Genomic DNA, 12863 nt, shown 5'->3' with positions numbered 1-12863 from the left:
GCCATTAAAGAGTCATGTAAATTAACTTTTCATTGAAGGCTTCAGTTTTTAGGAAAAAATATGGTGAGCGTGACACCAAAAGACAGAGATTTCTTAAAAAATAATGGTCTCAGAAAGGTGAAACCCTCTTTTAAAATTATGATATATTAGCTACTAATAACTTATCTTTATTTGTGCATTTGGCAGAAAGTGTGCACCATGTTCACAATTGCATTGCTGAGGCCAAAAATTTGAATTTCCACTTCAAGCTCTCTGGAAAATAACCTTTGTTAAAATATGAATCGCAAATTAAGTATCAGGGAGAATTATCAACAGATTTGCAGTCTAGTAGATTAAGCAAAAGGCTTGAAGCTATGGCTGCTGCCAAGTGATTTCAACAAGAAACTCAAGTGTGGTACAGAATTTTTTACTATGAATTGTTAAATATCCTTACCGGTATTTGTGACTGCAGGAATGGAATAATTGTTTTTATCCTGTAGCACTGAAAAAATTGTCTGGCAGGAAGGCCTCAAACACAAGGATGCTTCTCCTTGCTTTTAATTCAAGAAGCAATATTTTTGTCAATACAAATTATCAAAGCAATTAATGCTCAGAAAAATTTATCAGTCAAGCGAAGCTCATAAGCAATACTCATCTAGTTACGCATCTCAATTTATACTACTTAAACAACAGCAGAGCCTCTCAGCCACACCTGAGATTTGTGTCCCACTGAGCAAGACACAGCATGTAAACTCAGTAAAGCAGTCCTTCCCTTCAAAAATTAATAGCTTAAATCAATGCAACATAGATGTATCAGGTGGATGGAAGAGAAGCAAAACATGCAGCCATCTCCTCCACAGTGGGCAGGAGAGGGAGCAGCAGCAGGGAGCAGCCAGGTGGTTTTGCCAGAGCTTCCCTGGAGCACTGCAACACACTCAGAAGATAAATACACAATGTGCTGCCCTGATGCCGCAGTCATGTGGCCCAACACTGGAAAATATTCAAATCTGAATGCCTTCAAGTCTCCTCTCAGAAGCAATTATGTCACTATCTCTTGGCAAATAAAGAAATGACCATGAACTGCCTGCTATCTGCCAGATGGGGTAAATGAAGCAGTTCCTTCTGTGTCAGTAACACTGTGGACTAAATTGGTCTAAGGACCTGAAACTTGTAATAATCAAGTGACAAAGTATGTACTTACCTGTTTTAAAAATGGCTTTTTCGCTGGGTAAACTGCAGCCTGTGCCATTGACAGCCATGACCCACACACTGTAGCAGCGATCTGGCTCCAGGTCCTCCAGAATGCAGTGGCTCTCTTTCACTGTCACTCTGTACTCTTCCACTAAGACTAGGAGAACACAACAGGTGCACAGGACATCACACTCATGGTTGCACTGGTAGGGCTTAGAACTCAGCCTCTCAAATAACATATTTAAACCAGTCAATTTTAAAAATCCAGAAATTATCACTAGCTGAGATCTCCATATTTCGTTATGACTCATTTTTGACAGAAAGGTTTTGATGTGCCCTTGAGTTGAGTGTACGCAAATGCCATTCATGGCAAGGGGAGATTACTGCCCTCAGTCCTACTGGACTGCAGGTTTGGGAGATGCAACTAGCAGTTACCAACCCTGGTGTCACCACTATGTATCAATAATTTCTCATAATGAACTATATAGCACTTATCTATCAATGACATATTACAAAAAGCCCTTAATATCCTTTCGCCTGCACATATATACACACATGGATTTGTGCAGAGCCTGGTCACTAAAAGTGACTTTATGTTCTATTTTGAGCTTTTTAATGAATGAGAATTTCAATTCCCTTTACTAAATTTCAATTTTTAACATTTGAAATATTTTGAAAAAAATCTTTGTCTATATGTGGAAATACTGACTACTTTTTCCCAATGCTTTTTCAATGAGGACATATTTCTGAAGCACATGCAGGGTCCCAAAAACCCAATGAAACCTGTCCCCTTGGGAACTCTGTCTGCAGTCTCCATGAGTACCAATGGGGCAGCATGGACACATCCTCTCTGATGGTCAGACCTCTTCATGAAAAGGCACTTCAACAGGTGAAAACAACTGCCCTTGACTTTACAGTGATATTATCTTGCATTTGGGGGGACAAAGGGGAGGAGAAGAAACAGCATCTTCCTCATGATCTCCTCCACCACTGCCCATCTTTTGTTCTATACATGATGTCTACACAGCCATTCTTCTTTCCTTGTCCTGGGCACTCCCCTGCAGCTCATCCTCCCCCCTCTGCTTACCCCAGGCCAGGGCAGAAAGGACTCCTGCAATTGCAAAGGCAAGACCTTACGCACCTCCTGCATCTTTGCTGGCTTGCAGCTCCTCCATACAGTAGACCTGGAAGCAGTCAATGGCATCCCCATCGTTCACAGCCCAGTAGACAGCAATGGATGTGCTGGTGGCTGAGTTCGGCTCCTGAGGTATGACAGTCGGTGTCTGTGGGACTGAGAGGAAAGTCTCCCACTGAAAACACAGTTCTGTGTTTTCAGCCAAATTACCTACAAATTCATGAGTCAACCCAATTGCTTATTTTCACTCAGGTTGCTTACTTCCACAGAGCAAGTACAGCAGGACAAACAGAATACTGGTGCAGTTTTAGAGCAACAGGTCCTCATAAACCAGGAACAGAAGAAAGTATCTGCTCAGCATTGGAAGACCCTATTTCCCTCACAGTCTGAACAAAATAAGATGCAGTGCTAGTACTAAGTCCACCCAAACCCGGCACAGAGCGTGTGCCTACACCCTCCACCAGAGAGAGATCTGTGTACTGATCCTGGAAATGTGGGCAGGGGAAAGGACCTGCCACACCAGGAACGGATTCATGCAGTGTGTCAGTGCTGCTGATGCTAACAGCAGCAGGGATGTCCTTCAGGCAGAGAAGGCTCAAAATGCACTGGAAAGCAGGAGGGTACCTGCAGCCCTGGGTCCACCCCTACCCTGGGGTGGACTACTACTGCACACACACAGCTTGGCACTCCTTCCTGCCACGGTCACTTCCCCACAGAGCCAGGGGACTGAGAATCCTTAGTGTGCAGGTGAACCTGAATTCTGCCAAAGCACCTAAACCCCGTGGGGCTACCAGGATCATTCCTCACAAAGTGCTTCAAAGATTTCAAAGGCTCCCCAGATTTCACACAAACTTTGTCTCTTGATCGACACAGATCCAACCCCAGATGAGATATTGTTTCCCTCTGTGATTATGTCATAAAAGAGAGGGATGGGAAAGAAAGAAGCAAAAAGCCCCAAAAGATGATAATTGTTAAAGTGATTGCAGGGAACGAAAATACATGGCTCTATTTCTTCACCCAGTAAATTTCCATATTTCATGAATTCTCTTAGAATCTCAGCAGAAAGCTTTTGCTTTCTTTCAGTTATCTCCACAGTAATGATGATGATCCCCTGTGGCATGAACAAGGCAAATGCAGATGCTGGCTGTTTCCTTATGATTTATACAGAGAGCTACCAGTACAGTAGCATTACATCTGCTTCCCATTGAAAAAAATTATCCTTCTTATTGCTAAAAACAATCCTCATTTTGTCTTTTGACTGCATCTAGAGTTGGCAATTAAAAAATTTATCATCTTTAGGAAAATACTTCCTTTCAGTGGACGTTGTGGGTAAACCATTTTTTTTCCCCATGAAGTTGCCTAGAAACCACTATTTTTGATCACAGAAACCCCACAGTTGCAAGATTTATTATTATGCCAAATCTGAACAGAAGCTAGTTTATTGAATGAAACTTCTGGAAAAAAATCGTAGATCGAAATTCAGTTCAGCAACATTGAGAAACATTTGATTTCTAATTTCCTTTTGCTTAATATGAAACAATTTGAAAAGAAGCAATTTCGAAACAAGAAGCTGAACTGTTCAGAAACAGAGTCTTTGCGCATTGTACTTTTTTAAGTGGTCCCTTTTAAAGTGAATTTTAATCAAAAAATGAGGTATTTGCAATATGAGTTTGACTAAATTATATTTTTCAACAGAAAAGTGGGATATGTTCTCATCAATTCAGTTTTCATTGAAGTGCTGTGGTGTAAGGAAGTTTTCCATTGCGCTACGTAATCTCCACAGCCCCGGGAGAAAAATAATAATCCATATGTTTTCCGATGTAATGAGAAACAATATTTCCTTGGTTATGTGTAGTTGAAGAAGGAGAGCAGACACATTCCTCTGTGACTCTACGGGAAACTTTTTTGCAATCAGCAAAGGTCCTTGCCTTCCAGTATAAAAGGCCAGGACTTGCAGTGGGCTTTGGAAAGAATGATTTTCAAATTTTTAAATTATTCCCACTCTTCTATTCCCAGGCAGAACCTGGGTTCCATTGTGCTCAATGGTATGCTGCAAGGGTTTTTTATGCTAATGCATTTCTGAATGGAAATGGATTACATGAAAGAAGGAAGAATTTGAGGGAAAAGGGCATTTCATTAGTGGATATGGAAAATTGGGAAATGGAGGGCATTTTGAAGGAAACATGTTTCTGAAGTGGTGAAAATAATGTTTTATGAAATTGTTCAGTAAAACACCGTATTTTCTGAAGGAAAATACATGGATTGAAGAAACCTGGCATGTTCATAGGCATTCCGTCATATGGCTTAATTCAAATAAAATTCTGAGTGTCTTAAAATGGTCTTCAGTATGTGAAAAATTAATGTATTCAAGCCATTCAATTCCTAATCAAGTTTCATGTATGCATGTAACTATTTTCCTTCAGGGAGGGTGTAACCTTGAAAAAACAAACTATCAAATAAATAAGAAAAAACTCATTGAATTTTTTTTGTCTACTGCTTGCCAAAGTAAAAATCACAATAGCAGTTTAAATACTTTGCAGTAAAGGTGAAGACAGGTATGCCTAGGTATGTTAGAGATTAAGTAAGTATAAAGAATAAGGACCTTTGAAGATCTTTTACTAGTGGACAGTTATTCATCTGCAGTTTGTCAAAGCAAACTGGTCTGGAGCCAGCAAACACAGTAGCTAATGCAAACTAACTCAGAAAGCAGGCTTCAGCAGTTTAGGGAAATATATGTTTGAGTGGCTTGTGGGAAAAAGAAATACATGGATCTCTCCACCTGTATGACCTTGCCAGTAGGCAGTAGCCTAGGAGGAATGAACGGTTGCACCCACGGGACTGCAAGAGGAAGTTTGGGAACTAAGCCAAGACACACAGCACATTTACACCAGCAAGTTAACTGACAGAGTGAGTTACAAAAGTGGTTGTTTTATCTGACTTCCTAAAAAAATGACACTGCGATAATGCTGCATGCGCAAATGGCTGTCCAACTTCACCTGAGAAGCTTACAAGTGCCACAGGCAAATTCATATACATCTGACAAGGACATTAACATCTCAGATATATTTGAGTTCCTCCAGGTCTAATAAAAGTAGTGGTGTGGAGGAGAGAGACAATCTCCCCATACTGACACTGCTAAGTGCACTCAGCCCTTATTAGACACACCAGAGAGTCAGCACAAGGTGGGCACTTCTCTATGGTACCATTAGTCACTTGAAAATCCAGCCAGTGAACAAAGCACCTTAGGGAATCTAATGCTCCAGTTTCAGTGGTCAGGGACCAAACACATGAGAAAGGGGCTTCACTTCAAAAGCCAGGGAGTGACTATGCTGGCAGTGGTGCATGTGATGATGAATGGGGGGCCACAAAGCCTGACAATGAGATGTGACATCCCTAAACCAATGTTCTCTTGAAAAAGAAACCCCGGAGTGAGGTCCCATTATGAAGAAAATGAACCACAAAATGGTGCTGACAAGATCTTCATTGACAGCTGTCCAAATCTCGATAATACACCTATATACACAGGCAGAGCAGAAAGCTCGGTCAGGCTCTTTAAAGGACATGAAATATCAGACAGAGATAAGTAAACCCCTTTATCATGTGCAATTTTCATTACCAGCCTGCCAAGCAGAGGCTGTTTCCAGCTATAGTTAACCACTTTCCCTTCACATCCCTTGGGAGTTTCAGGTGTCTCCATTCACTTGTGACAAGTCCAGGGACCTCAACCATCAACCAGCCCGCTGCTCTCATTCCAACACCAGGCATTCTGGGGCTGCCATCCTCAGAGGAAGAGAGCTCAGGAGACCCATTGATTACTTCTTCTACCTCTGCATGCAAGTAAAAGCAACTTTTTTAGCCCCAGGAGATTTACAGATAGAGACCTTCAGCTTGTCTGAGGTACAGATGTCTGAAATGATGCAAGAATCCCCCAATTTAGCATTCCTCCCTCTGTTGCTCATCTTACTGTACCTACTATAAACCAAACACTTGTGCACAATTAAACTTCATTTTACATTCAACTCTGATTGCTAATTACATGGTTTGGAAATCTACACTTCTCAAATAGATTCTATTTTTAGCTTCCTAAAATTTCCAAAGCATTGCCAAAATGTCAGGTTTTGTGAAGACGATATCCAGAGTTTCTTACCAGCCACGTGTTGTGAGGAGTGTTGGTTGCTTTGTCCTGGGCTGTCTGCATAGTGCTCGAACAGAGAAAAAGCACTGGGCACCTTCTCTAAAGAGAGAGTGGTATCCATCGCAGAAAGTAACCTAATTGGAAGAAAACACATATCTGTCTGTCGTGGCCAGTGAACATACACTACAAGGGACAGAGAGTGCTCAGTAAGAAAAGTCCCTAGTGCCACAGGAACCAGTTTATGGTAAGGTGACCAGAAAGGCTTCCCCCAGGATGCGTTGTTCTGCTAGGTTAATCTATCCCAGTTTGGATTCCCCGGTTGGCTGTCAGCCTCTACCTCTCGTCACTCCCTCAGAGCTTTGCGATTGGTCCCTATTCCCTGGTCCCGCCTTTCCCCACCCGCAGGTAAAACCGTGAGCTTCGGGATCACGTTTGTATTTGCCTCTGTAACCTTTGGCAGTGTAGCAGGTATACATGCTCCTGCCGGAACGCACGCAAGTGCCCTTCTGGACTCTTGGCTACCGAGTGTAACACTGAACCCACCCGTGCTGCTGTGGGGGCACGCGGGACCCCACGGAGCCGGCCAGGGACGGTATTATCTGTCCATATAAATTCTTTGTGGAGGACTGTTGCATAGTTTTCCAAAGGCCAGAAGCAAAGACCACGTGACTTGCACTTCTCTAAATATTTCCTGTGAACTTGAGGACAGCATGGAAGGAGAAGCTGTTTCCCTGATTTTGAACATTTAGACTGCAGTTTCGAGTCAGGAGCACAGTGAGAGTGCACACAACCCACGAGAATGTGAAGGTGTGGAAGTTCACAGCCAGACTCTCAAGAGCATGGGCTTGGGGCTTGCTAATGCAGTGCCTTTAAAGGTTACAAACTTAGAGCTAACTACAGCAGCTGACTCCGGAGATGTAACATAAAGCAGCTGCTTGTGGCAAGCCAAAAAACATGAGAGGGAAAATAGATTCCACTTAATTAGCCCATACTTGCTGGGTTCATTATATGAAAAAATCCCAAAACCTTTTTAACTCTGGGACAGAAGCAGCCTCAAGAAAATGGAAGAAATTTTTTTTCAAGGCATCTGAATTTTATCTTTCTCCCCTTCATTTTTTTCAGTCACTGAAGTAGTTAATTATACGTAATATTAGCAAAGCACAGCAAATATAAAATACACTTTCTTTAGAAAAACATGTATTGTTAAATAGACTTGTTCTTAATCTATTTTAGGTTAACAGGTATTATCAAACTAAAGTTATAACCAAGACCAAGCACCAAACAGAATAAACTGTATTGTGTAAGTAAAGAAGATCAAGTGGACAGAAAGCATTGGAAAATCGTTTCATCTCATTTTACCTGCTCTAATCATACGCAGTAAACGAAGTGCACATACATGGCCAGACAGTTTGATTTGCAACAGGTGAGTCCAGATTTATAGTTGTAATTTTGGAGATTAATAGAAACCTTGAAGGGGTGTTTGTCACATTCTCTTCAGATCTCTCTCCTGGGGTTGTAATTTGACTGCAAACTGAAACCCTGGTGTTGCTGTTATGCCCCAGTCCATGTCAGCATGCATATCCCTGTGATGGCTGAGGCAGCACTGACAAGGGTATGTTTGATTTGCCCTGCGCAGTGCCCAAGCCCTCTGGGGAAAGTCAGGGGTGGTGGGGTGGGTAGTGCAGTTTGGGGGGGCTTGCACGGGAGAAGCCTGGAGCCAACCGCTCTGAATGTTTCTCTTTTACCCTAGAAAATTTATTTGGTGAATATGGGCTTATGATTGAACACTTCCCTCATAAAGGATGGGACTCACCAAAGTAACTCCCTTGAGAAAATCCCACATGGCAGAAAGCTGTTAGTGATTGTATGCATTTACCGTTGTGTACAGGCAGACCATGATGCAGCCATGATGAGGCACCAGCCCTCCAACACACCCTGAGTTAGGCAGTACCAGTGGAGAGCCACAGGAAAACATCAGCTCGTAGTCTTCTAGTCAGGTTTGGAAATCTACTTAATCTCATTTTTCTGGAGTTGTGTTCAAGAAACATAGTCCAACTTAGTCCAACTACCTGTATTGCTTTGTGTTATAACCTTTCAGAGACCAAGTGATACAGAACCAGAATAGTGAAAAAAGAAACATATCAGTGATATATCTGATCAGTCTAAAAGGTGGACACATGGTCAAAATGGTTATTGTATACGTATGTATAGTGATAACTACAAGGAGCATCTGTTTTAAAATGTCTGTGCAGAGGTTTAAAATTGAGCTGATGTTTTAACATGCTATTTGTTTAATTAATGCATTACAGAACATGTGCAAAACACTTCAAAACCAGTCAGTTACAGCAAGTAACAAGTATAAAGCCACTTTTCTAAATTTCATTATTTGCAAGGTTTATAAAGGTAGCTCTGATTACTTAGCAGTGTGTTTTCAAAGCTTGCAAATACTGAATGAAGCATCTAGCATGCTAGGCCTAATACTCACTACAGTGCACTTAACCCATACTTCATGTACCTTTTATTCAATTCTTTAGATGACTAGGAAGAGAAGGAAAAAAAAATGTTAACGGTTTTCAAAAACCCCCAAAGTGCTGAAAAGCCAATCATGCTCATCTAACAGTCTTTCTACTCTCCACAGACATAAAACACACAGCTTTATTGACTTGAGGTCGTGTGGAATGCTGTGCATTCACACCAGCAGAGAATTTGTTTCCTTAGGAATATTTCATTTCAAAGCTCTGGCTCAGCAGGGTATTAGAGTATAAATCTTGTTTTAAGTGCCTGAGGGTTCAGTATTCAATATCTAGGTTTAAAGATGGAGCATAGTCAAGTACTTTCTTAAACCAGGACTTTTAGAGAAAGAAATCACTTGCACATTAAGAGTAGTTAAATCCAAATTCTGGCTAAAATGTCCTTCATAACTTCTTATTACTAAAAGCTATGTGAGATTTATACTTATAGAGTGAGAGTTTGTCCCATGCCCCAGGAATCTTCAGCTAATGTTTCCTGGCCTGTGAACAAAAAAGTTCCTGTCCTTTATCACTAACAGAAGGGAGCAGGGAATCTAGTAATTTTCATAGCCCCGCAAAAGAATTACAGATTACAAAGTTATCATTTTGCCAAAGCACTGACCCTCACAAAATCAGGAAAATAATCTAGATTTTTCGTCCCTCCCAAAATAGCTAATCTACCACAACATTCCCTTGGTTACAGGATACTACAATGTTGTGTGGCATGGAGCAGGGAAGAAAGCCAAATATTGGTCCATCATTTCTGTAGCTGCAGGGCATATATGGGCTGGGCACTTGTATTTCAGAAGCTGGTTTATTTTGCATGAGTGATCAGTCTTTAGACAGTAATTTGACGTTTTTATTTCTGGCATTCTGGATCATTTCTCTGCAACTTCCAGACCACATGCTAATTCCATAACGGGGGAAGGTTATTATCCCAGAAACTCCATCATCCTCTTTGAGACTCCATTACCTCTTTGAGGTAATACACTTGTAGAGAGAAGAAAGTACCATGGCTCACTTAAGTCTTGCAGCACAAGAATAGTATTGGAGGACACAGGACTTGCAACACCCTCTGAACAAAGTTTAATACAGACTAATGACTGTACGAGTTAGGCAGGCCCAGTCGTGTAGATTCACTGGAGAAGTTTTTAACATCCAGAAAGAACCATTAGAGACATGCACCTCACATGCAGAGCCTTCAGCCTATCCCACTGTCGTGGTTTTACCCCAGTCAGCAACCAACACAGCCCCTCTCTGTTTTTCAATAGTAAATATCACAGCCTCAGTAATTTGAGTGCATAAATACTGCCCATCTCCTTATTAAAAAATGCACCAAAACAACAACAACAAAACCCTCAAACAACAACAACACACACCAAAAAACCCTAAAACCCAGAAACAATTTTACTTTTCAATTACATTTTCTTGTTTCAAAAGTAATTTTCTTGTTGTTTATTATTATACATAATATGTATTTTATTTTTCATACAGTAAAATACCTGAATACGGTAATGTCTCTTACTTCTCAGTGATTAATTCTACATATATTATCAAACTGTCTTTTCACCTTCTTATAAAATGAACAGAACCATTTTAGTAGTGTAAATCACATTTTTGTCCTGTGCATCATCTTTACAGTTCTCTCTGAGAATTCCCACATCAAAAGCAAATGATCGAGCAGCTTCAGAGTGGAATAGCTGAGTTAGCAGGATTTAGCTGTCTTAAAAAGAAAAGTAAATAACTCATTGAGACCCTAGATACAGAAGTCCTTTCCTAACTAATATCATAAAAGCTACAGCATGAAAGCTAATTTTACTTACATTTAGGAAAACAAATCCATCCACTTCATCTGTTTCTTTTACTGTTGTCTCCAAAGTTTCCTTTGCTGAATCAACAGTTTGCTGGAAATTTACCATCTGCTCATACAGGTACTCCATTTTCATCTTCTTCACTTCCTCAAAGTTCTCTGATTTCTCATCATATTGAGCTACCACTTTCTTGAGCATCTCTTCATTCTGCTTTTCCAATAAGTCTGCATTTTTCTTACAGTTTTCCTGCAGAATAAAATGACAATATTAATGAATATACAGAAATTCTCAATTACCCATACACGAGCCATCCACCAGATTCATTCTGTCACATTGACAGTAAGACAATTTTATTTCTGCAAGCAAACTCCTCTGAGAGAAATATCTCTAGAGAAATACATCAAAACCAACAACAGCTTTTTTTTTTTTTTTTTTACTGTTAGGGTTTAAAATTAAATTTTAATATTTGAGCACTGAGATAGGAAGTCTGACTACGAAATAGCTAAAAATCTATACTTAACAACTGCAGTTAATACAGTTCTCAAGGCTTAAGAACTTGGGCAATCAGAACTTAAAACACTGGCCAGCTAATTTAGATGCTTCACATGGGATTCTAAATAAAGACATAGTGTGAGCTTTTTATAGGCATAAACAAAATTAAGGGAACTTTTTCCTTCAGTGTTTGACAGTTACATATTCCACTTTGCAGTAACCCGCAAGAAAGCAATCTTTTTCTTCCTCCAAAGTTAACACCTTTCAGTGAATTTCCAGAGAAGTCAGTTTGAGGACTGGAGAAACAGCCCATTTTAGTGGAAGCAGTGAAGTTGCTCAACAAGGCAAGCATATCTTAGAAGTAATCTTTTAGAGGGAAAGAAAACTAGTGTGATAAAACACAGGACTTACCTCAACTGAGTTAAATCGCAATTCAATATCACTCACAAACTCTTCAATCTTCATTGACTTTTCTTCCAGTGCTGTTAGCAATTTGCTTAACTGATCCTGAAATTTAAAATGTTTCAGTAACTTAGGCAGGTTGTTTTATAAACTTTTTACACAGAATTTATTTTAGGTGAATATTTTCCTTTTGCCATGAGCCACCATTGGAACAATTGCTAAGTAAGTTCAAGTATCACCCTGGCTACAAAAACAAGCACAGAAATAGCAACTGGAACAGTCACAGAACTCTTTCCAAATCAAAAAAGTGAGCTCAGTTTGATAAGGTGCTGTGTCCATACAAGCTGTTGAATGGTATGAATTCCCATGCAGCTTTGCCAGAAAGTGAAGGTACTCAGAGCCTCATGAGTGTCCTTGAGAGATCACAGGAACAAGCCCATAAAAAGGAAGATAACAAAGGTAGTTGTGAGGGTAATAGATTGTACAGTGTCATGGCTTCTTAAATTAGAATTTTAAAGATAGATATCTGTCTCTATATAGATCGATATATAGATAAATAGATATCCCTTTATGTATGTATATGTAAGTAGATATCCCTGTATGTGTGTGTATATATATATATATATATATATAAAATTCCTATAAGCAAGAAATCATCAAAATCACTGATGGAGTTACGTGGAAACAAAGGCAGCCCAAGGCACAACAGGCATCCGAGACAACTCAGAACTTTTTCTTAGTCCTTCTTGACCTTTTATGAAAACAAGTTGTTCAACTGCTCTGGAGCAACTCATAATTTATAAAAATGCTTAGTTTTAATTTGATGGCATAAATCTAAAAGGAAGGTTGTCTTCCTTTGTAACAGCTTCTTATTATGGCAGAATTTTACAGCTAGATCTGTAGGAAAAAAGCACATGACTTTACATTAATTACAAATGTCACATTGGACAATACCATTGAAAGCTCACTTTAAAAATACTTAGGGGAAATCATCAAGACTTGGAAACAAATTTCTGTTTGCCAAGATGATCTATAAAACCTGACAGATGCCATCCATAGCTCATTTAATTTACTGTGAAGCTATGTTCTTACATTTTTCAAGCAACAATAATAAAAAAAGATTAAAATAATTTTTTTAATCATGCAATAAGCATTTTGCTATCTTAATGTTTTCTCAGTAATTATACAGAAGTAACACGAGACATACA

General features: G+C 39.8%; 1 protein-coding gene across 1 annotated transcript in view; it reads right to left on the bottom strand.

Annotated features, from left to right (window-relative positions):
- Positions 1–12863, bottom strand: part of CMYA5 (cardiomyopathy associated 5) — a 47271-nt gene that overhangs the window by 13674 nt on the left and 20734 nt on the right. The window contains exons 3-8 of the mRNA XM_082301227.1: positions 11665–11760; positions 10774–11007; positions 8956–8978; positions 6453–6574; positions 2312–2461; positions 1181–1327 (exon numbers count right to left, since the gene is read on the bottom strand). Of these exons, the coding sequence (XP_082157353.1) occupies positions 1181–1327; positions 2312–2461; positions 6453–6574; positions 8956–8978; positions 10774–11007; positions 11665–11760 (772 nt within the window). The remainder of the gene's footprint in view (positions 1–1180; positions 1328–2311; positions 2462–6452; positions 6575–8955; positions 8979–10773; positions 11008–11664; positions 11761–12863) is intronic.

Source organism: Coloeus monedula, assembly GCF_965178545.1.
Source record: "Coloeus monedula genome assembly, chromosome: Z".
NCBI lineage: Eukaryota > Metazoa > Chordata > Aves > Passeriformes > Corvidae > Coloeus > Coloeus monedula.
This window is presented reverse-complemented; position numbering and strand designations above follow the sequence as displayed.